At 37.2% G+C, this 24,346-nt stretch overlaps 3 protein-coding genes across 3 annotated transcripts; 1 reads left to right on the forward strand and 2 right to left on the reverse strand.

The window, feature by feature from the left end:
• Positions 1-844: 844 nt before the first annotated feature.
• Positions 845-3,855, reverse strand: LOC101305277. The gene is made up of 3 exons (XM_004302813.1): positions 3,506-3,855; positions 1,896-2,104; positions 845-1,607 (listed from the first exon to the last, which is right to left on the reverse strand). Exons 1-3 carry the CDS (start codon positions 3,825-3,827, stop codon positions 1,053-1,055), a joined length of 1,086 nt encoding a protein of 361 aa, XP_004302861.1. The 5' UTR covers positions 3,828-3,855; the 3' UTR covers positions 845-1,052.
• A 2,238-nt stretch (positions 3,856-6,093) lies between these two features.
• Positions 6,094-11,841, reverse strand: LOC101305570 (NADP-dependent malic enzyme, chloroplastic-like). The gene is given in 21 exon segments (XM_004302814.1): positions 6,094-6,479; positions 6,572-6,700; positions 6,888-6,978; positions 7,094-7,168; positions 7,270-7,347; positions 7,589-7,678; positions 7,795-7,893; positions 7,980-8,033; positions 8,150-8,197; positions 8,430-8,528; positions 8,615-8,698; positions 8,800-8,871; positions 8,973-9,068; positions 9,179-9,244; positions 9,382-9,487; positions 9,577-9,728; positions 9,822-9,896; positions 10,010-10,078; positions 10,080-10,131; positions 10,999-11,249; positions 11,564-11,841. Coding segments are annotated over 21 exon segments (1,914 nt in total). The 5' UTR covers positions 11,603-11,841; the 3' UTR covers positions 6,094-6,390.
• Positions 11,842-21,352: 9,511 nt separating this feature from the next.
• LOC101309075 (probable polygalacturonase At3g15720-like) lies at positions 21,353-23,527 on the forward strand. The gene is made up of 8 exons (XM_004305213.1): positions 21,353-21,484; positions 21,587-21,733; positions 21,819-21,980; positions 22,306-22,513; positions 22,603-22,684; positions 22,793-22,901; positions 23,050-23,166; positions 23,267-23,527. The coding sequence occupies exons 1-8, from the start codon at positions 21,353-21,355 to the stop codon at positions 23,525-23,527; spliced, it is 1,218 nt and encodes a 405-aa protein (XP_004305261.1).
• The last annotated feature ends 819 nt before the right edge of the window (positions 23,528-24,346 follow it).

Consider the following 24,346-nt stretch of genomic DNA (forward strand, 5'->3'; position numbering starts at 1 on the left):
GCTTTAGAGGTTCTCTGGATAGGACCGTCTTGGCCGCTGGACATACACATAATGTGAGCAATATCTCCATAAGCATGAGGACAAGAGACACATTGCATAGGACATGTTTATCTCCATCTGTTGGTCTCATTTCAACCAGTTAAAGTCAAAAGTAAAATAAACTAAAATTTAATTATTACAATTCTATATTGTTAACTATGGTTTGACATGGTTAAGAAAAATGACACATGACATTAAATTAGGTGGTGACCATTAGGGTGGGTAAACTAGGGTGGTCGGCAAATTTCTCGCAGACATAGTTGTCATCCTGATCAAAAACGGCCAAGCACTTCCTATCCCTTTCCCAAGAAGGAAAAGCGTCTCCCGAGTTACTGGGAGAGAAAAAAAATCCATAAGGGCATAAAGCAAGGATGATGAGACAAGGGGGACGTATGTTCTTCCTCTTCCATACGATTTAACTGTAGACTCGGCTTTTGACAAGAGAAACATTATAGGAGTCTATTTAGTTCCCTGTGCAAAATTTTATCATCAGAAACTATACCTCACAAACAGTTGTCACTGGAGGGAACTATTAAACCAGACCTGTGCCTTCACCCTTTTCTATGAGAGTTTAACCTTTCCCTTAAGGCGTCTCGCCTAATTTCCCAACACTCTTCTTAGCAAATAAGGGCAACACGTGTGATTTCGGCAAAGAAAAGAAAGCAAAGAGACCTCATTATATAATCACCAGTTCCAAATACTTCATTACTCGGACCATATGAACCTATTCCAATTTTACTGCCTGAATTGCCGGAATGATAAGTTGATAACACAGAAGTCCTCAAAATAAGAATTGCCAACATGCACTTTGCTACCAAATTGATTCAATAACGATAACTTCTAGTTGTTTACAGTTAGAAAGAATAATTTACCCAAGGAAAAATACCTACCCTATGTTATTTATAATTATTGGGACCATTCGAAAAAATAATAATAGAACAACCTGCCTTAGACAACTCCCATATGATTGTACAAAAAGAGAGATGCTGCTTCATTTCACTCGGTTCACAGATTCAGACTGCTTGGATGACACTGGTCTTGCCCTTGCTCAAGTCTGGTTCACTGGCCGGAGCATTTGGGTGAAATGCCGACTGCCTTGATGGCTCCCCTAATGATGTCATAGAGAGAGAGGAAGGATTGCTTTGGAGAGTCTCGGCCTCTCCTAGATTGAGCTGAGACATACCCACTAGAGCATCAACATTAACAGGTTCCTTGGGAAGGATAGGAACCGGCTTTAAGACCTGCGGGTAATGAGAAGCATCGCCTCCATTTTCTATTATCAGAGGACCCGCACTTGGCCATACAGGAAAAGGAAAAGGCACATACGCTGGGATGAAACCAGGAATAACTGGTGGGTAACCATTTGGGTACCCATTGAATCCCATTACGGACTGATTATCGGGTTTAATAACTATGTTGTCTTCTTGTGTACTTTCCATAGGTCTGCTGCATTCTGAACCAAGGGAAAGATTTAATGAAGGTAGTGCATTTGAATCTTCAGATTCTCTTTCCTCCTGACAAGAAGGCAGCAAAGCTTGTTCTTCTGGCATGTGAGGTGAATCCATGGCCTGGCAAACAGATACCAGATTAGCTTAGTCAACAAAGGAATTTTTTTTTTGTGTGGCAAAGACCAACACATTTGAACCATAGCTAAAGTGCATCACTTTATCGCTACATACACAAAAGACTAGAAAGGTGTCATATAAAGAATAGGTGCCTTTTATATTTTCAGAACACTCTGGTTTTAGATAGGCATGTGTAAGTAAATGGCAGCATGGAAACCCATATTTGTGTCTGATTGTGTGCTCGCGCAGTTGTGTGGAACATGTTGGGGAAAGAAAACAAGAAGGACAAACCATGTCAGGGGCCATGTCAAAGAGACTCGAGCGTCTCTTTCTTCTATTAGAATTGCTCTGCCGGATAAAATACTTCTGGGCATGGCTTGCCACCTGTGTAGGAGTCCTTGTGATTACATAATTTCGCGCTATTCCACGCCAGTCTCCTTTCCCCAATTTCTGAAGACCAATTAAGAACATTCGATGCTCCTCTTCTGTCCATGGGACTCCTGAGAACCAAAGCCAACACAGATAAGTAAAAGCCCCAGAAATTGACAAATAAGAACACCTAAATTGGGTGAAAAGCAATCAAATCTAAAAAAATGGTTAGGTTTTGTAAGATTAGAGTATAGCAGTTGTAAATATAATCTGTTACTCTATCAGATGATTCAGATCCCACAAGCTGCACAAAGTAGAATCTACAATTATTGTAAACCAGCAACCCATCTGGCTAAGATAACAGAGATAATGAATAATCTGCAGAATTGAGTTACTTAATGAACTGGAAACCTCACCATAAGAACAATCATTATTTTGCATTGCAGTATTGGGTCAAACAATTTTCTCAAAAAAGCAAACTAAACTAAATGATGGAATTTTAGATCACAAGCCAAGATCATATATGTAACATTTAAACAGAAATTTTCCAGCAGAAATTATCTCAAGTAGCAGAGCACAAGGCAACAAGATGCCCCCAAATTTGCTCGATAAAACCCAATACCAATAGATACACTATCATAAACTACTGCAAAACCAATACCTAAAGGTGAAAACTGATATACTCTAAGCCACAAGTTTCACTTCTATGCTTCATACAGAATATAATCCAAAGAATTCCAAATTCTTAGAGAAAGCACGATACAAGCGAACTCGACCAGATAAGCTTTTACCGCTAGACAGTGTCGATCACGAACATATTCAGCAGGCTGTCCACTCTATAGAGCCAATTGTGCTGAAAAACACTTCGACGCTGACTTCTAATAGATAGCTAATACTGGAAACTCTATTTACACTAGATTACATCAAGAAGTAGATTATATCAAGAGGTAGATGATATAATATGCCATACAATCCACTTAGTACCTCAACTCATCAATGACAATGAACAAAGATTAGCAACTTTGCAATATGCTATCAAAATATTCCACATTCCTAGACTAAAAATCTATTAATTTAAGCTTTTAAGTACACATAGCCAAATATACTCTTAAAATGCAGCATTTGGTCTCAACTATCAGGCGTTAAAGTTTCAATCCAATTTACTGCTTTACTACCAAACCACATGCATATAACAAAGACCTACACCAATTCAAAAGAGTAAACGAAACCGATGATTCCCAACTTACTCGTAAGTAAAAAGCGTCATCTACCCTAAATCAAAACACAGAAGCAAATTTGACGAACAGAAGGAGAAGGTTTTCAATGAAGAGAAAACATACTCTTCCCAATAAAATTATCAATAATTTAATCCAACAAAACTCATAAAAATTGTTACTTTATCTTATATTTCAATCACAACCACAATTAACACCAAAATCGTAACCACAGCAATTCACACAGAAAAAAGAAAACTCCTGAAACTCAAATTAATAATCGGGATAAAAACAAAACAAAAAATGAAAAGGAAAAACCTTTTTTACGATCTCCACGACGATTGGCGGAGGATGAGGCGTGGGCCGGGTCGTCGGACAAGTAACCGTCGCGGACGTGAACCGGGTCGTGGAGCGGCGGAGAGTCCGGGTTGGGAGACGAGGATTGGTAGTGCGAGGCCATGGTGGATAGGTTCCCCATACTAGCGCTCTTCTTGATGATGGAGCCATCCGTCAGCTTAACGCCGAAGAGCCTCACGCCGCCGCTGCCGGAGGAGCAGGAAGAGGAGGCGCCTCCGCCACGCGAGGGGCACGTGCGGGAGTTGTGGCCGTTGTTGCTGCAGTGGGAGCAGCGCCGAGTCATGGTGGAGTGACTCGGCACCCGGGTCAGGACTCGGGTCCGATCGGAGAGAAGAGAGGAAGAGAATCACAGAGGGATTGTGTGTTTGGATTTCTGATTTTCCGGGGAAGGTTTTTATTTGGGGGAGGGAGGGGTAAAATGGGAAGAGCGGTGGGTTTTGGGGATTAAGAGGAGGATGAGGAAGACGCGGGTGGGAGTGGAATGACGGATGTGTCCTTTTGTGTTGGGATAATGTTGTTTCCTTTTTGAGGAGTCTCTTTCCTGGATCTTGGTTGGTGTTGGCTTTGGCAATTATGGGGTGGTTTTTTTTCCTTCTTTTGTTGGGATTTTTTTGAGAGTGAGAAAAATGAGGGTTTTGGATTGAGTGTTCAAATTGTTCTTTCGACTTTGGAATATCCTTTGGAAAGATTGAGGGTAGTGATGGATAAGGAAGATTAATGAGTCAATCAAAAATAATGAATAATTTGTATCATACACAAATACGGGTAATAGAGGAGGATTTTTCTTATTGAATATTGCATTTATTTTAATGAGATATTCTATCAGTATAAATTAATGTCTTCACATATTTGATTAAAAATAACAACTAGTGTTCTTTCTGTTAGATTTACTGACATGATGTATTGATGACATGATAAGTATTTTGTTCTCACAACTTGAACTTAGATGAATAACGTGTGTGTTTCACATGAAAGAGAATCAAATTTACATACCCCACGATTCATACAAGAGATAGTAAATGTGAAGCTGGAAATTTTAGCCTTAAAAGGACCATAATTCCCGATTCTATTCACCTGGTCATATGATACCAAGCATTTTATAGTCGCCTACTTTTAAACTTGATAAATGGAGGTGCTTCATGATTGAAACCAAGAACCCATATTAGGGATATAAGTCTCTAAATAGCCAAGACTTTCAAATCAATAAGTTGGATAAACACTCAAAAGTGATGTAGTGGTTGAGTTTCAAATATGAAATTTTCACGAAACTGATAACATTACAATGCACGATCTTAAAAACTTCAACAAGTTGGATAAAATTAAATTTTAAGTAAATTTAGAATGCAAAACTAAGAATTATTTGGACAGCTATATCATTTGATTATCCATCACACACGCAAACAAATTTCATCCACAATCATACTCATTAGCTGATTTGTAGTCGTAAGTTAAGAATATTATCTGAGAACAAAGACTAAAGGCCATTTGTACGGACACGTGATGCTAGCACAGGATTATATGTTTAAAACTCAAAGATACGACTCAAAGTCAGGCTTTGCGGGACTTTGTGTTTGATTTTATTACAGATCGAGTCACCACTTTGATCTATTACCACATGAAGATCGATGACTAAAAGGAATAATCAAGTAGCGGCTTAACTAAGTTATCTTGGTGGGGTGTAGATGAACTTCATGGAATCTCTCTGAGGCTTAACTTTTGTGGTGGTTTATTGTTCTTAATCAGAATGAAGATTTGAATACATAACATGCTTTGTTGCTCATGATAATGTGCAGTTGTGCATGTTGTGGCTAGAAAAAGAATTGTCAGTTTGGAATGGATATGCACATAGGAATCTAGTGGACTAAATGATGTAGATGATTTTTGTTCCCCGGTAAGGAACTTCAAACATAATTTTGGCCTAGTTTTTCTCCAAGAACGCGACTCCAAACGGAGCCTTAGATGAACGAATATGCATATAAAAGTTCCCTAACTCACTCGAGGAGCTTGCCAGTATCTATGTATCTTCTGACAAATGGCATCAATTCCTTGTTATTTCCAGATTCTGCTGAAGATTTTCTCCTTATATGAAGCAGATTAGATTCTTTGCTGCTTCATTTCATCACATTAGCTGGGTTTGGACAACCACACAAGCCAATATCGGAGCCGATCATATGGATCTTTTGCTTTCAGGAGGAAGTCCCACTTCAGTTTTGGCTTTCCTCCTTTGTTACCGATCTTAATCTTCAGTGCTGCTGCTGAACTTTCTTCAATCTCTGTTCTTTGTCTTTTAGTTCATGAAATTTTCCCACCTAATGCTAACACTATAATTCAAAGTCCACGATGCAACTTTCTATGGCATGATAGCAACTGAACATCAGAAAGATTGAATGAGACAGAAGCTGCATGCACAGGCTTTGCCAAATGTTGCTGCAAGTTGAATTTGTGGCAATGCTCTACATTTTCCAGTCTTTCAGTTTTCTTCTGGGAGTTCTCAACCGGCTCTTAAAGCGGTACACGTCTTTGTTTGTGAGGAACAAAACGCAGGAGATGATGTAAGAAAGGTAACTTGAGGTTTATTTCACGTAAAATTTGAGAGTTCATAACATTTCCAAACTATATTTTGACCCCTAACCCAACAACTACCTGCACTCGTCCTACTTCTCATCTACCATATGAGCTACATTACAGAAGTGAGAAGGACAAAAACCAAAAATAATTGAAGATAAAAAAATAAAAATAAAATATAAAATGACTGATTCATTTGACTCTAGTGAACCTCGGTACAGCGAACAAACAAAAGAAACTTCGAATATCTTCTTAGATCCTGGAAAGAAGCTTCAAAGATTTCACTTGAAACTTCGGTAGTTAGGGCTGTACATACAGCTTTCAGCATAATGGAACAGATCCTTTGGCTGGGGGAGGCGCGTAGCCAAACCTACAAAACCCAATTATGAACATTACATGCAATCTAAGCTTATTCAGTTCTATAAAAGCTACTAATGGCCTAGCCAGTGAATAAATACTAACCGAGTTCATATGATTTAGCAGCTACTTTAGCAGCAATATGTGCTGAAATCTCTCTGATGTTTGTAAATGGAGGGTATATAAGTCCCTTGTCAAAATCTTCCTGGGATACCTGTGAAGCCAAAGCTTCCGCTGTTCCAAAGAACAAACATGGGTATGATGTCAAGGGCAATAAAGAATACAAGAAATACAAAAACATAAGTTGAATCTATGAAATACTGCCTAAAATAAACTCTCCCGTCTCCACTGGTATCTATAATTCTAAAAGTATGTTACAAAACAAAGATTGATGATGCAAGTTATGTTTTGGTTTACTTACAGGCTGCCAGAAGCATGTCATCATGAACACGAATAGTACCAGACATCAATAAGCCGAGACCAAATCCAGGAAAGATGTAGGCATTATTCGACTGAAGAAAAAAAAAATTAGTTGTCAACATGGTCCGAATGGTCTTTCTGACCAAAAATGTAGTCCTCATGTTGTAAGAAATGTCAATTCAGGATTAAACTATCAACAGTAAATACCTGGCCAGGAGTGTAAACCTTTCCCTCATATTCAACTGGTGGGAATGGGCTTCCACTGCAGTAAATGGCACGACCCTGAATAAAATATCAAAGGCATAAGAACAATGAAAGAAAACAAATCACTCCGACAATCAAGTATGCACTTAGTGATAAAATTTTAAGCTATGCATCATTACCTGTGTCCATGTATATGCTTCTTCCGCAGTACACTCAGATTGTGAAGTTGGGTTGGAGAGAGCAAGGATAATGGGTCTCTAAAAGAAGTTCATATAAAAATATTGTGAGCCCTCTTCTAAAGGAGATACAATTTCTCCAATATATAATAATAACTAAGAAAAGTTAAACAATGGTGGCAATAAATGGACGCTGACAAACTTAGGATGTCAAAAGCTTTAGACCACACAATTGCTACAAATGCAGACATTTTACATCATGTATGGTTGCTCTTCATGCTCATAGAACAACCCAAAAACAGACATATAGAGAATAGTATACCTCATTGTAGGTGGCCATAGCCTCAACTACTTTTTTAGTAAATGTTCTTCCTACTCCTGAAGTTCCAATCAACACTGTTGGCTTGATTGCCTGAATAAGAAGGACGAAAACTTTTAGTGACCCAAAACAATCTGTTCCAAGTGTTTGGTTGTCTAAAGAGAGAGAGAGAGACAGAGAGAGACAGAGAGAGACAGAGAGATTCTCACATTAACAGCATCGACCAGTGTTGTGACCGGTTCATGTTCATGAGCCCAAGGCTTTTTAAAATGTTGGAGTGATTCCAACCGCGAACTGACAATCAATCCCTGCAAATGAATTTCTTACTAAATGAAAACTGGAAAGAAACTACAGTTCACATCAGACAGAAAAGAATTAGTTTAGCTCTTACTACCTTCGAGTCCACAAGCCAAACCTTCTTGCGAGTCTCTTCCACTGGGGCATTTGTCTGCATGAAAACAGAGAACTTTATAAATGCGTCCAAATTTATTCTGATACCACTTTTTGTTTAAAGAAGGAAGTTTATTGTTCTATAGAGTAAAGAAACAAAGAGGAGATCATGACCTGCTTAGATATTTCCAGGGCTATGAGCTCCGCAATGCCAGTGCCAGCCTGGAACCATGAAACAAGAAATGAGACGCAATAAAATACTGTAGTAGCAAAAGGGACATCAGTTATGGACTTATGGTCATTGGACAGGTGAGGGAACTCCCACAGAGAAATCATAACTGACTATTTTGGATGACGAACCATTAAAGAACCAACCGGTAAATTATTCACCATTAAAGTTATTCCTTATGACTTAAGAAATGAAATTGCAGGCTGCAACCTAAGATGTCCTCACCTCTCCAGCACCAAGGAATAAAAATGTGTGATCAGCTAAGGATCCCCCTACTAACTTCAAAGATGATATAAGTCCTGCAAGAACCACAGATGCTGTCCCCTGGAATAAAATCAATATTATGAGACATAAGCTTCTCTAAAGTACTTCACTTCAGATTTCATTATTGTAAATCCTCGGCAGCTTACCTGAATGTCATCATTAAAAACAAGATGAGTTGCGCCATACTTTGAAAGAAGATCAAAAGCATTGTGGTTTGCGAAGTCCTCAAACTACAGAGCAAGAAAAACCAAGTTAGGTCCAAAAGATGTATTTGTAAAGTTCAACAATAATGCCAAGTAATTGAAGGCTGACATTTTTCATCACCAAATACCTGTACAAGAACTTTCTCTCCATAATTCTGCTTGACAGCAGTCATGAATTCTTGAAGGAGTTCTGCATATTCCTAAAGAAAGAAGATAAAACCTACTTAAGTAAAACAACAAACAACATAACTCGTCTCAAATGACTTGAACACCCAACAAGTAAAGGAAACATATCATAAACCTGCCCAGTTGCCCTCTTTTGCCTGAGCCCTATGTAGAACTCATCGTCCAGCAGATTCTCATTGTTTGTACCCACATCAATGGTTACAGGCAAGCACTGAACCAATTGAAAAAAAAAAATGAAAATATGGTCAGTAAGTATAGGTATTGAAGATAAATGATGCTGTGTTATTTGATGTGCTCTATGTTCATTATGTAGATACTTACGGCAGATGGACGAACTCCTCCAAGTGCTGTATATAGAGAAAGTTTGCCAACAGGTATACCCATCCCCTGAAATCATATCATATATCAGTATCAATTGACTACTTGGTGAGAGAGGTGCAATGCAGTGTTTCACATTGATGGTTAGGTAATTCATATTGGTTATCAACAAAACTTGACAAAGACATTTCATATGAATTACATACATGACAGCCAAGATCCCCCAGCCCTAGGATACGCTCTCCGTCAGTGACAACTATGACTTGAATATTCTTCTCTGGCCAGTTCCGCAACACTTCAAGAATCTTTCCCCTTACAGATGCAAAAAAGGAAACAGCAATTAGCTTCAACACAATTTGGAATTGACTTAGGAAAACAGAATGAATTGGAGGTAAACATACTTTTCTTTCAAACTTATGAATAGACCCTGGGGACGCTGGAAGATGCTTCCATATTTTTGGCAAGCTTCACCAACTGTTGGAGTATAAACAACTGGGAGTAATTCCTCAACATGCTCAATAAGAAGCTTGTAAAATAGCTTCTGATTTCTTTCCTGAAAACATGATTCAATAGAAATAGTGTAAACCTCATTAAATCAATAGCAAGGATGAGAGAATAAAACAAAAATTATTTGAATTATGATTACCTGAAGATCCATCATGGCTATATACTTCTGCAGCGGAACTTGATACTGGCGGATGGCGTTTATCATTTTCTTCACCTGTTGAGTAGATTAACAGTAAAGATGTACCCATGTAAGTGATTACCATTATCATGTAAAATATAGATGAAAAGTAGGGCAATATTCCGAGCAAGTATAAGCGGTTAAAAGACCTGAAGTTCTTGAGAAATAACAACTGGGGGGAGAAGACCACGCAAGTAGTGGGCATCTCTTTCCTTTTCTAGAGAAGGCAAGACCTTTGTTGTGGTGTGGATCTCTTATCAAATTATAACCACTGACACCAAAAAAAAAATAGTAAGAAAGGTACAAATAATACATCATCACAAAGAGAATTTCTATCCCTTTTTTTTGTTCAATTTCAACATGACTACAAACTGCAGATAAAGCAGAACACTAATCTGGACCAAAAATGAAATAATAGAGTTGGTATTTATAGTAACTAGTCTTCATTCTTTTAGGAAGGTAGTCAACATAAATTATGCATAGACATTTAGCATATACCTATTCTGAGGTTTGATCCCGAGCAAATGTAAATCCGTAAAAATGGAGTATGTCATAGCAAACAAAATAAACATGTCATTTTCCCCAGCAAATTATACTATATTCCACAGTAACTAATGTAGAGAAGCTTTGGTTTGCATTAGACTCTTTTCTATGGTTGCATCTTAAGATTCTTCATGCGCTTCAGTTCTACAAGTATTACTTTGTTATTCAGATACCTAGTATATATGATCAACAGATTACCTCAACCAAAAAAACAAAAATTCTGCATGAACCAAAAAGTCATCGACTACTGTCTTCCTTGAATCCACTTAAATTTTTTATGTCAGATACCGATTCTTAATCCAGGATATACTAATCAAAAGTACAAGAACACTGGGCCAAATGGATATCTATATGAACCACACAAGAACATATAATACATGTTATATATAGATAACTCAGCAACCAGCCCACAATCTGTTCAATTTCACTTAAAGAAAAAAGTTAATTAATTATGTGACATCCACAAAATAAAAAGGAAACACAGCATAGAGGTCATCGAAATCATAATTGCAAGAACAACATATACACGACGATAATACCAATGACAATATTATTAGTATCTTTATAAGTAAAGCATACTACTCTTTGCACACACCTTGCAACAGACACACACCAAGGTGTAACAGGTTGGTCCTCGCTGGCAGTATCCTCACCGTACACGTCTCTGTCCCCACCATGGACGGTAGATTTCAGCTCAACAACTTCTTTTGCTGCCGTCTCCATCACTATGCTCCCATTTCTTTCACCTTTCCTGGCGGCGTTCGTCCCCACCGCCACCACTCTCAGCGGCGCCGACCGCCTCTTCTGAGAGAACGGGCTTCCATTCCCACATACGCCAGGATTTCCCTGTAAACAACAATATCAACAATAATTACATAAAAAAAAAAAGCTACCCCATTTTCCAAATAATCAGCCAAGAAATGAAAAGATGAAAACTTCATGAAAAATAATGAGACCCAGAAACGGAAATCAGATTCACCGAATTCGAATTGCTTTGTATGAAGAAATAAATTGGCAATCAGAAACCCAGAAAGACTCAAGATTTCAATGTGGGAAAAAACCAGAAGACGTGTAAATTAAAAAAGCAATCTTTTCTTGAATGTGAAATATAATTCAGCGAAAAGCGTGATCTGAGAAATGGGTTTGGTGTATATGTTTACCAGGAAGCAGCTCCTATTCAGCGAGATCATGGTGTCCATATGTGAAAGGGAGAGTCTTTAGTGACAACTCTCTCTGTGTCTGCAGAGAAAGACAGTAAAAAGGAGAAAGAGAGATAGATAGAGAGAGAGTGAGAAGGAGATGTGGAGGAGGAGATTGACTGAGTCTTAAGAAACTCCCCTTGATTTTCTCTCCTCTCTCAGTCTCTCTCTCTCTCTACCTGAAAGCTGAGAAGAGATCAGAGAAGTTGGAGATGAAGGCAGAGAGGCTTTTAAAAGGTGGAGTCTTTCCTTTCCTCCTCCTCTCTTAATTGTATGCCACTGAATTTGTCACAGATTACTTATATACCCTTTCACTATTATTTTTTTCTTTAATTTATTTGGGGTATAATTGACAGAGAGAGGCTCACATGTGGCGCGGGACCATGGTATGTTGGGGCCTAGGATGGAATTTGGATGTGATCCTTCATCGTTCCTTATGATGGCATCTTTTGCACTGTTCAAAAAAGAATAAATGATGGTATCAGTTGTGATGTTCAAAAAAAAAAAATAATATATATATATATATAGAGTGTAGATTGTAAAATAGGGTGTATAAATATCATTTTTTTCGTTTTCAATAAATTAATTAATTAGAAAACCAAATTTACAGAAATTTCATGTGAAGTATCTGAAAAACAGTAATGTGCGAAATTGGACAAATTGTTCAATTATTTAGATGAAATATACACATATGACTCTATGAGGCTCTGATAACTTGACATTGACATAGGTACTGTTGCAGAATTAAGGGCAGGTTTGGAGATGACAAGACATGTGTCAATGGAGAGGAAAAGGTTTTAAGATGGTGAAAGGAGGAAGGGTGATGGTGTGGGTGAGGCTCATTGTAAGATGCATGGGGGTATTCTACATGGGACATTGACATAGCTGTAGGGTTTGGAATTCTACCTTTCTTTGATATAACCTTTGGGGTTTGTCTACATTGTAAACATCACATAAAACTCTCAATCAGTTGGATTTGAGGGTTGGAAATGCACATAGGTAATGGCTTAGCGTTCTCTTTCAAGATTTTTTTGGCATAATAAGAAATTTGCCCAAGATTGTTGGGATAATCCCACCCTCTTGTTTTCCTTTGTCTCCATGTAGAATTCTTTTATATGTATTTCTTCTTTCTGTAACACTTGGTGCATGATGTAGTTTGTTTGGTTGGTTTTCTTGTCTTGTTTGAGTCCTACTCAACTTGACATCATCCTTCATCTAGTTGTACCTTGTTTTACTATGCACTTGAGATGATGAGTTGGTGGGAGGGAATGGCATTAATATGTGGGTACCTGATAAAATCTTTCGACACGAAATAGAAAGACATAGTTGTCATCTGTAAGTAGTCTTGTATGTAATCTTTTCCAAAACGTAATGAAATCCTCTTGATATTTATAAACTAGTCACTTGCATTTTCTATGTATCTATCAACCGGTATTATACTATCATTTACATATATAAGAATGTCCAGGTCAAATACTTGTATAGGAAATGTTTCGGTAAAAGCTAGAACCAATGTACGATGAATCTCATATAGATTTTGGTAGTATGATTGAATGAATCTCAGGAAAATATCTAGCTCGGCATATACATATACATTGATTTTATGCACATTCTGAAATCAAAATCCAAAATCAAATGTGATGAAAAAAATCTGATAAATAATGCTAGTGGCGTTTACATTCTATATCTGCCGAATTAATTCCTAATGGGAAAAACATTTCTCCCATTTCCTAGCCATCTAATTGCTTATATATGTATTGTGAACTTACGTGACAATGTATCAATGATCTTAAAATTTGCAATTTTAACATGCCGGATCCAATAGTACAACTGCAAATTCATACAAGATCATTGGTGGTAAACTTCATGCTTAAGAACTGTAGTCTAACTTAAAAAAGATAGTTAATAAACAAGTGAATCTCTAGAAAAACTCAGACTTACTTCAACTAGCAAAATAATCTACTCGAGTGCTTGTCAAGTAATAATAACTCGCAATTATATATATATAAGTCAAAAATCAAGAGCGTTCAATTGCTTATATTGCTATAGTACTTGCTTCTAAAATAAGCCATATATATAAAAAGCCATAGTGTGATGATCCTTGTAGGCACGTTACATACGTTAACCAAACTTCTTCATATATATGGATGCAACGGGTCAACAAGATACAACATGCATGATAATCAAAATTAACAAGTCGGATCAGTATGCTATATTGAGCTTAGTCTTAATTTGAACTTTCTGATACGTTTGCATATTGGTTCGGATTTGTGCAACTTATTCCAATCTGTTCGAGACTTTTAAAACATGGTGATCATGCCTTTGTTCGGGAGTCGATAATTCCATTTTTTTTTAATCCTCCAATAATTTGGAAATAAAGAACATATATGTACATTCACCACAGTTGATGAGGCCATGGGGTCTCCGTTCTGAGTAAGCTAGCATGTAAAACACGTTGGAAAACATTTGTGGCTGTTGGATGATATCATTCCTGCACTCATCCAAACCAAGCATATATGTAAAATGTGTCGATACAACTGGTTACTAAAATCTATATATTTGGTGGTGCACCAATCAATTAGCTTTAGTGAAAGGGTATAGCATATTCAAGTTGGTAAACAAATTTACCGGTCACCTTTACTTGTCCATCAAAGTGACCACCTTTTTAGTTTATTGACACATATTTCTTTAAATTGTTTAACTTTATTCTTGATAATAAAATAAACATGTGTCAATAATTTAAAAAAATAAACATTTTAATGAGCAAATAAAGATGATCGACAAATTTATATCCCCAAGTTGAGCCACATTTAAGGTAAGGAGAGAATAGTGAGTACGACTTTCAACTGCTTAATTATATCAGTCTTAAAAGCTAGCTAAGTAGCTAGGGCCTAGGGGGAGGAATGATTTGATCGATGTCAAGGGTGCTAATCAATATTTAGATTATTGTCGCTTTCAAACTAAAATGATGGAACAATATATCTCTCTTTTAAATGATGTCACGTATTAATTTATGGTAATGAACAAGGAAAGTCGATCTAATCAACCAGTAACTATAAAGAAATGATTGAGTAAACGTTTAACGTTCTGGCTCCATAACAAACAATGTTAACAAGAATCACCAGCACCAATTAGCAGCTCTTTGATGAGTAAGAATAAGAGATGAAGATGGATATCTCCAATTACTATTGTGTTAGATTCAAAGTTCTTTCTTTTTTTGGTCTTAAAGTGTTATTCAAAGTTTAGAAAACCCAAACTAGCTAATAATGGGTAGCATATATACTAGCATGCCCTAACTAGCTAACTTAATTAGCTAGCATGCATGCATGCATTGTATAATCAGTTAATCACTATAATGTAAATGATCCTTTACCCATGAGTTGTTCAGCTAGGTGAAAAACTTGACCACACTCTTGATTAGTTGCCAAGGTTGGCGGTCGACTCAATGGAATTAGAGCCTATTACTGCTGTTGCCAGTTAATTGTGAAAGATATATTCGATCATATCATCATATATATATATATATATATATATATATATATATATATATATATATAGTCGTTGGCCGATGAAGTTGGGTATGATTGCACACACTATTACTATTTACGATCCCACATCGATCATCCATCTTGTTGTTGGCTTCAAAAATAACACGCTTTCCATTGAGAAATGGCCCCCAGAATCGAAGGCTCTGCCTAAGTTGCATTGCATTGCATATTCGCATTGGAAAAAGGGTCATCTGAATTCATCGATGACATCTATCTGGTGAAGGCTGCATTTGGTTGCTTTAGCTTTGACCATATATTCATTTTCATTGGGGAAGGCTGTTTTAAGTGTCTACTCGAACGAATTAGTAAACAATAGCTAGCTTTCACATTGATCTTCTTGCTTATGAGTTATGAGTTCTCTATCTCTTTCCCTTAGTCAAGCTTTCAAACATACCTGGAATATTTGAATAATCTCCCTGGAATATTTGAAGCCATGGCATGCGAAAAAGTGGCAACATGTTAAAAAGGATTCCACCAATAAGGGCTTCGATCAACATGGCATTCCAATGGGTATGAGTCGAAAAAGAAGTGGAGGTAGGTGAACCGCGTCGGCTGTCGCTACCAAAAACGAAGAGCAAGTAATGAGACCTGGGCCAACCAAGTTACGAGTCACCGACTCACTACTGTGTACGTACAACACACAGAGTCCAGAGAGAGAAGTCAGATGATGGAGTCTGCGCCACTAATTCTAATGCAACCCAGGCCACCTCAACCTCTGTCTCTCTGCACTCGTATGCATCGTTCAGGCCATGACAATTACTCGTCTGCGCCACTTGAATGCTTACCAACTTTTATATAACTGGAAGAACTACAATATCCAAGAGGGTCAGTACGTCCTAGGTTGAGAGCCCTTGAAGTGAAGCAAAACAAAACAAAACAAAAATGAAAATAAAACGAATAAAGGATCGGAATTCTCATAAAAGCTACGGAGATTTTGTGAATGGAGTCTTATGTTAGTGGTATGATTTTAACGGGAGACTACCACCTCACTAAAACTACGATATATGTGCAGGCTAGATTCACTATTTTCGCCAGTCCTATACTCCTATTAGTGTTTAGTCTTTTTTTTCTTTTGTTTTTGAAATAATTGAGAGAATATCATTGATGAATCATACAATCTCATTCGGTCAAGTTAAGACAATCCAAATCGGACCAAACTCCGCGACCACAACACCTTCTCAATAGAGAGAGAGATCCTTACCTTCACCAGACTCGAAAAGCATGACCCATTGAGCTGTTTCGGGTTGTTATGATGTATAATTCTACCGAGCATAACACCCCCTATATAGAGTGTTTTTTTCATTATCAAATCCGGAGGCAAACCAATAACTTCAACCCAAACAAGTCGGTCAGAGAAAAAACTGTTTTGCTGTTAAACCATGACGAGTAATACTAGGTGAACCACCTTTTGAGAAACCACCTAGAGCTCACCTTAAATGACAGTTGACATGACACATCACATCATCAAACCATGATTTCTTATTTTTCTTATATTTCATTTTTTCTTAATTACAAAAATCCTCTACTTTTTTTATTTTACTGATTTTATCTTGTAAACCCTATTTCTTTTCTTTCTTATCTAATCTTCGATTCTCTCTTCCTCTCACCTCTTATCCAATTGATCGATCAACACAATTTTGTTTTCATTCCAATACATGTAATTGAATTAGGTGCTCAAACCCAGATAATTGTGTTGAAGTTGCTCAGGTGCATACACGTCTCACAACATTATTTTTACCAAAAAAGAAGAAGTCTCACTGCATATATTATAATCAAACACCGGAAGAAGTCTCAATTCAAGTAACCAAAAATTGATGATGAAAGGCAAGGCCTTTGGACGTGGAAGGAGGGAAAAAGAAAATTGCAGCACATACACAGCCATGTTAGGGGGAAAAGGTTCTAGAAGAAAACAACTGTGTTAATGAAGATCACAAAAGCATACGTGAAACCCTAATTCAATTCTCCCAAAACCCTAATTCCACCTGATATTCATCATAATCTCGATCGTTTGGAATGGGTGGCTTTTGTTAACAATGCTTGCGAGGAAACCGAAATCCAATTGAGAAGAAGTTGATGATCAATTGAATAGGAAGTGAGAGAGTTGAGAGGAGACATGAGAGGAGGAGAGAAAGACGTTTGAAGATTATAAAAGGCAGAAAAGATATAGGGTTTAAAAGAAAAAAAAATCAGTAAAGTAAAAGAAGTAGAGGATTTTTGTAATTAAGAAAAAATAAAGTATATATAAAGAAAATAAGAAATCATGGTTTAATGATATGGCTTTGCCATGTCAGCTGCCATCTAAGATGGGTTCTAGGTGGTTCCTTAAAAGGTGGTTCACCTAACATTACTCAACCATAACCCGTTTTTTATTAGATCTTTTCGATCCGCCTCATCCTTGAATTGAAGAATGTATCGATGACCTTGAGGCCGGATTGTGAGACGGTTGTGCAACCACCGAAGCGTCCCTACCATAGTGGCCATGAAAGCCCTAGCTAGGTTTCGTGACTTCCGTCTTCTTCTTCGGCATCACCGTATAGAATTGACAAGAAAAGGCCGCCGCTCCTGCAGTCCCAAATGAAACTCCATCTCCTATTCTCGGGGGTCGGGAGCGTTGCTGCAAGTCGGGATACTTCATCAACCATGAAATCGAATTGTGTTTTTGCTAACAATTTCAGAAACCCTAGAGGAAGAGAGAGACTTTTCTTTTTTAACAGATATCATTCTTGGCACTTCTTTCTATTGAAATGTAACAGAGTCTAATCAGAAGTGAAAAGAGAGGAGACTTGCTAGGATATAGTAATTAACTAGATAATTACCTCATACCTGACTTAGTAAACAAGATGCTGAATTTCTTATCTGATTAATTAGAGGTCAATGGTGTTTTACGGTCAAAGCTAAATTAAAGGAGAGGAAGTTATAGGGCACCTTGCATGCTAGCATAGCCGTCCTTTAGATTAAAATTGCAAATAGGGACCTATATATATATACACACATAGATTTTTTCAGATGCAGATGTTCGCATTTATTCTTACGATGTAGATTTCCACTTTACACTCATTTTTCAATCGAATTTTCACATTTCCACCGTCTAGTATTTAGATACTAATGTATAGATCATTTATGCAAAATTTCAGCTAATTTGGTTATTATTAAGGCACTCAAACTGCGTTTTTCTGTTGTTGAACATAATTCTGTCGAACTTGAACCGTTCATGTTTATAACAGAAAAACACAGTTTTAAGTATCATTAAGTGTCTTAATGATAATCAAATTGGCTGAAATTTTGCAGAGATGATCTATACATTAGTATCTAAAGACTAGAAGGTGGAGATGTGAAAATTCGATTGAAAAGTGAGTCTAAAGTGGAAATCTGCACCATAAAAATAAATAAGAACATCCTTACCTGAGAAGGTCTGTATATATATAGTCTTTTTCAAATAAGGACCTCCTTATCTTAGTTAAGGTACAAATTTCCTTAATTTGACCTACTTTCTTATCATATTTTCTCATCATAGCCGTTCAGTATTTAGATATACATGACTTGATCATCTCTGTAAATTTTCAGTTAATTTGGTTATCGTTAAGGTATCAAAAATGTATTAAATCAATGAACGAACCAAATCTGTTCATCTTGAACCGTACGTTCTTTTAACTCTAAATCACAGTTTTGAATACTTTAATGATTAATGATTATCAATTTGGCTGAAAATTTGTAGAGATGATCTACTCATATATACCTAGATACTGAACGGTACCGTTAAGATGAGAAAATATGATCGAAAAGTGGGTCTATTAAGGAAATATGTACCTTAACTAAGATAAGGATATCCTCTTTTTTTTTGAAAACTCTTGAATGACTCCATTAGGTTTAAAGCCAATAACAACTGCAAAGCGATCAATGCCTGAATGATCTGAGGACCACTCACACACAAAGAAAAGTACTTGCTACAAACTACAAATTGAAAACTAATGTCCAAAACAAGCGGACCTTACAAACTAGAAAGTAAATAAAGCAATGGAACCTTCCTCACCCCACACATAGTCACTCTCTCAACGAATAGAGGCCTAAGACCCATTGGTGTACCTTTATTCGTGAGTTTGAGAGAGAGCCCATGTTAGGGTTTGGAAAAGGGTCTTTCCTAGCCGCACTAGGAAATCAGTCTTCCTCGGGCTCAGGAGCATCTGCCTTCTCCTCCACCATTGAACTAGGTGCCATGGAGTCAAGGCTCTCTGTCAGATTTGGTTTCTTGTTCTTGCTGCCACGGGGACAACCCCTTTTCTTTGGAGATTTTCCAGTCCTCACAATGTTGAGGTTGCCATCTGCAGCAACTGAAAGCCCTAACTCATTAGGGTTTAGAGGCACAAGAACAATCACCAGCGAGTGCCTTGCTCTTTTGCCGCCATCATCATCCTCCTCTTCTCTTCCTCTCCGTAACACCAATAATTTTCAAAGGAGAGGGGAAGTTAGGTACTTCTCTGATGGACACTAATCTCTTATCCTTTGGGGTAGCTAGGGCAACAGCTTGAGGGACTGAGAGGGAGAAAGGTGTATTGCCTCGGAACACCATCATGGGCGGAGCAGCTGGCTGAATCACCGGAGAGACCATTAGGGAAGGGGGTTCTTGCACACTTGGACATGGAAGACCTCCATGATTGATCATTACACAGTCTCTGTATCTCCCCAGCAGCCGTTCATACCAGAACTTCACCGTAATCACATCATCAGGGGAAACCCTAATCCTTCTTAATTTCCAAGCAAACTAGATCATGGAGAGGTAGGGTAAGACGCACCTTAACCAGTCCATTGTTGATTCCACGTTCATCAACTTAGAGCATTGGGCCGATTGTCTCCCCAACTAGTCGCGTCGTCACTAACGTTGTCAAAGCTACCGGAAGATCTTGTATATCAACCCAAATCCACACAAAATCAAGAGGAACAACCATTAGGTCAGAAAAACCATCATAAACATTCAAAAGAATCATAGCACGCTGGTAACTCCATGGTCCTCCTCTCTTGACCCAAGCGACGTCCCTCTCGTTGGTGAAGGTGAAGAGGAAACTGTCGCCTCACACTTGTACCTCCATCGAAGTAGAGAGACGCCACATGGATCTCACTACGCTTCGAAAAGAATCGAAGTTCACAGCCTTAGCAATGTTGAGTTTTCTGACGAGATAAAATTGTGGTGCGACAAAGCCGTTTTTCAGGCAACGAAGGTTTCCAAGATCAACTGGTCCATCTTGGTGATTCAAATAAAGCTTGGAGATCAGCCTTGCTGTCATGGAAGCGGTGGAGGCAGACATGGAGACTGCCATGAGAGATCGCGCCGCACAGCTAAAAAACCCTAACCCTAGAGAGAGAGAGAGCGAAGAGAGGCTGCGGTATCTTATAAGGATATCCTTATTTGAAAAGGATATACATATATACATGACTCTTCTAATGAGGGATCCATTTTTTTAATTCATTTATACGGATAGCAACTTACCATTAGATCTATTTTTTAATGATCTTGGATGACTGAGATTAAATAATAAATTCAACACTTTCTGACAAACCTGAACCGTTCAACTTTAAAAAAAAATAAATCAAAGTTTTGGACGACATATCGATGACCAAATCTTCTGAAAATTTGTGAAAGTGATATACTCAAATAGACCTACATATTGAACGGTGGAGATGTGATTTTGTGATCGGGAAGTTCGTCAAATATTCTATCCCTAGAAATGAACAAAAAAAGGGATATCTCATTAGAATGGCTCTACCCCTATATATATATATTTTGGACAATTTAGATACAGTTTTAAAAAAAAAATTAATATCATGCTTTGACCAATAATGAACACTTCATAATTATGCACCTATGTGATTGAAATAATTAGTGAAAATCTGATCAGTCAAAAAACCATTCATCTTGATTAAGAAATTAATCTGGCTGGTTTGCTAACCGAACAAATAGAAAATGTTCGAGGGGGTAATACACTGAAAATAAATGTCAATTCAGGAATCAATAAACATGGGGGGTTATATTCATTTCATCCTTGATCAATCCTTGCATATATATAAACAATATGGTACGAAGTTTGGATGTATTGCATTTTTTATCAAATACAACAAGAAGTTTTATAGCTCTTTACTCGATCTGTTGCTACTGTGAGCAATTGTATCACTCTTTTACTCTGAAATGCTTAGCTCGGAATCTCTAAACATGAGGAATGCTCTTGTCCTTTTGATTTTACACACTATTGCTTCATCAAATTTTAGTTTTGGACATGGGCAAACAACCTTTAATGTGCTTGACTATGGTGCTGCTGGAGATGGCGAGAGAGATGATTCTAAAGTTAGTTTATCGATCATTTTTCTTTCATATGTTACTGTATATGTTCCTTCTTAAGGAATCAGTATTATGTTTTATTTAATTATATATTTGCATGAAAACCAGGCATTCTTAGAAGCATGGAATGCATCATGTTCAACTTACGCTAGTGAAGGGACAACAACACTAGTAATACCAGCAGAAAAAACATTCCTTTTGCAACCTACCACCTTCTCAGGTTCTTGCAATTCTGGCAACGGTATCCGGGTCGAGGTAGGAAACTGAAGCAAAAATTAGATTGTTGGACTCCTCAACCATATACAACTGTAACATTCATATTGGTATCTAACGGATGCAGATTATGGGGAAAATTGTGGCACCGAAAAATCCAGATGAATGGAAAGAGTGTGTAGAATCGTGGTTATCTTTTGGAAATCTGAGCAACCTCATCATAAACGGAACAGGAGAAATTAATGGCCAAGGTTCACCTTGGTGGAGCAATATTACCACCCAAGTAAACGTATATTACTGATTTCTCTTTTCACTTTATTGAACATTGTTTACATGGCCACCTGATGATCGTATAAACATTGCTACGTACATAATTTATTTGATTATCCTTATTTGATTTATAAGTTAATGTAAATATATGATCGAGCTTTACTAAGTCTCTGTGACATTTGTAGGCGAGCAAGGTCAAATGCGAACGACCAAAGGTCAGCTATTATACATAACCAATACGTATATATTTTGTTTGCGACTCTTTTACGATAGTTTGCAATATGGTCATAGATTTTGTTTGTCATTTTTATTTCAATCGTCTCTTACAAATGCATATTTTGCAGGCTCTACACTTCTTCAATTGCAGTAATCTTCGGTTAAGTGGAGTTACACATGTTGACAGTCCAAAGGCTCATATTAGCATCAATCGTAGTAATAATGTCACCGTCTCCGATATTCATATTCTTGCACCTCATGATAGTCCCAACACAGATGGTATTGACATCTCTGTCTCAACATATGTCAATATTCATGACTCCAAAATAGCAACTGGTAATCCTAATTTCTCTTTCAAGCATTTGTGAGTTTAATTAGTAATCAACCTTATAAATCATTAATTATGGGAATTCATTTGAACACAGGTGATGACTGTATTGCCATTAACAATGGTTCATCCTTCATCAATATCACCAATATCGCATGTGGACCTGGTCATGGAATTAGGTTTGTATATATACGTATATGTTGCAATTATATATCTAAGTATATGAATGCTTGTATTGTTGGAATAAGTACCATGGTGATAAATCTCTAACTTCTCGTATTTCATAGTGTGGGAAGTTTAGGGGTGAATAGAAGTTATCAGACAGCAGAACAAATAAACGTACGAAATTGTAGTTTCAACGGAACACAAAATGGAGCTAGACTTAAGACATGGCAGGTACTGTAATTAGTATTCTTATGTGGTTGTTATTTTTATATTTCTTTCAATTTTTCTATTTGGTACGGGTGTAAATCAATGTAGTATTGTCTGATGGATATTGAACTTTGTTTTTGAAATATCGCTTCTTTTTTTTTTGGCGTTTTAGGGTGGCTCTGGGTATGCTAGGAAGATAACATTCGAAAATATAACACTAACAGATGCGAAGCACCCCATTATCATTGACCAACATTATTGTAATGGAAAACACGACTGTCCAAACTCGGTGAGCTATCTTCTTACTTAGTGTACTACTTGGAATTCACTTTACTGTATGTAACTCTTATTCTAACCGCTTAGTTCTGCTATATGTTCAACATGTACAGACTCAGGCAGTACAAGTGAGTGATGTCACATATAGTAATATTCAAGGAACTTCTTCAAGTATGGAGGCCATAGTATTTAACTGCACACAGATTCCCGGTTGTACTAACATTGTGATGAAACAAATCAATATCACTTCGGCAATTGCTTATCAGAACATTTCTGCCTCTTGTATCAATGCGAATGGGACTTGCAGCACAACGGTTCCCCAAGTCTCTTGCTTGAAGACAAATGAAACAATGTCTTTCAATCTATACACATAGATGTAACTTGTTAATTAGAAGTTTAGAGCAAGCTAGCTAGAGCAGTATAATTGTTTGTACTCGAGAAATTAAATTCATAATGTCACTACATCTAATTATCTAATAAACACTTATATATATATATATATATATATATATATATATATATACACACACACAGTTCTTATCTAGAGTAAAGCTTCGCTCTGAAATTAAAATGTAAAGTACCTTATTTGACACACTTTTCGGTCATATTTCAACATCTTCACCGTTCAGTTTGTAGAACCAAATGCATAGATCACTTCTGCCAAGTTTCATCGAATTTGATGATCGTTTGAGTGTTCATAATCGTGATTTACACAAACAGATTTGGTTAGATATATTTATGGTCTGTTCATTGATTTAACCTAATTCAGTACATAAACGATCCTCACTTTAAATGAAATTTTGCATGAATGATTTATACATTAATATCAATAATCTGAACGGTGGAGATATTGAAATATAACCGAAAATTGTGTCAAATAAGAAACTTCACACTTTAATTTTCACACTTTAATTTCAGAGCGAAGCTTCGCTCTGGATAGAAACTGTATATATATATATATACATTTATACATACAGCCCCCTTCCAATGAGGGATCCCTTTTTTTGTTTAATTCTAGGGATAACCCGCCAGTCGTCAGATCTCTTTTAATAACCCTCAACGGCTGCGATTAAATGGAGCATTTTCAGCCTAGTTAACCCCAGTTCTAACCCCAGTTAACACCTATTCGTGAACTCGAGCGTCCTTTTTTCGATTTGGGGCTCAGAGAAGAGCGCGATGGTGAAGAAGAACTA

This window comes from Fragaria vesca, linkage group LG6, assembly GCF_000184155.1.
Source record: "Fragaria vesca subsp. vesca linkage group LG6, FraVesHawaii_1.0, whole genome shotgun sequence".
In the NCBI taxonomy this organism is placed as follows: domain Eukaryota; kingdom Viridiplantae; phylum Streptophyta; class Magnoliopsida; order Rosales; family Rosaceae; genus Fragaria; species Fragaria vesca.

What these genes read in the sequence shown, in the direction of transcription:
- LOC101305277 (XM_004302813.1), bottom strand. Translation starts at nt 3,827, where the DNA reads ATGACTCGGCGCTGCTCCCACTGCAGCAACAACGGCCACAACTCCCGC. An exon ending in TCGTGGAGATCGTAAAAAAG is followed by an intron (nt 2,105 to 3,505) that starts GTTTTTCCTTTT and finishes TTTGGTTCTCAG; the next exon opens with GAGTCCCATGGACAGAAGAG. An exon ending in TTGACATGGCCCCTGACATG is followed by an intron (nt 1,608 to 1,895) that starts GTTTGTCCTTCT and finishes TCTGTTTGCCAG; the next exon opens with GCCATGGATTCACCTCACAT.
- LOC101309075 (XM_004305213.1), top strand. Translation starts at nt 21,353, where the DNA reads ATGAGGAATGCTCTTGTCCTTTTGATTTTACACACTATTGCTTCATCA. An exon ending in ATATTACCACCCAAGTAAAC is followed by an intron (nt 21,981 to 22,305) that starts GTATATTACTGA and finishes CATATTTTGCAG; the next exon opens with GCTCTACACTTCTTCAATTG. An exon ending in AACACGACTGTCCAAACTCG is followed by an intron (nt 23,167 to 23,266) that starts GTGAGCTATCTT and finishes CAACATGTACAG; the next exon opens with ACTCAGGCAGTACAAGTGAG.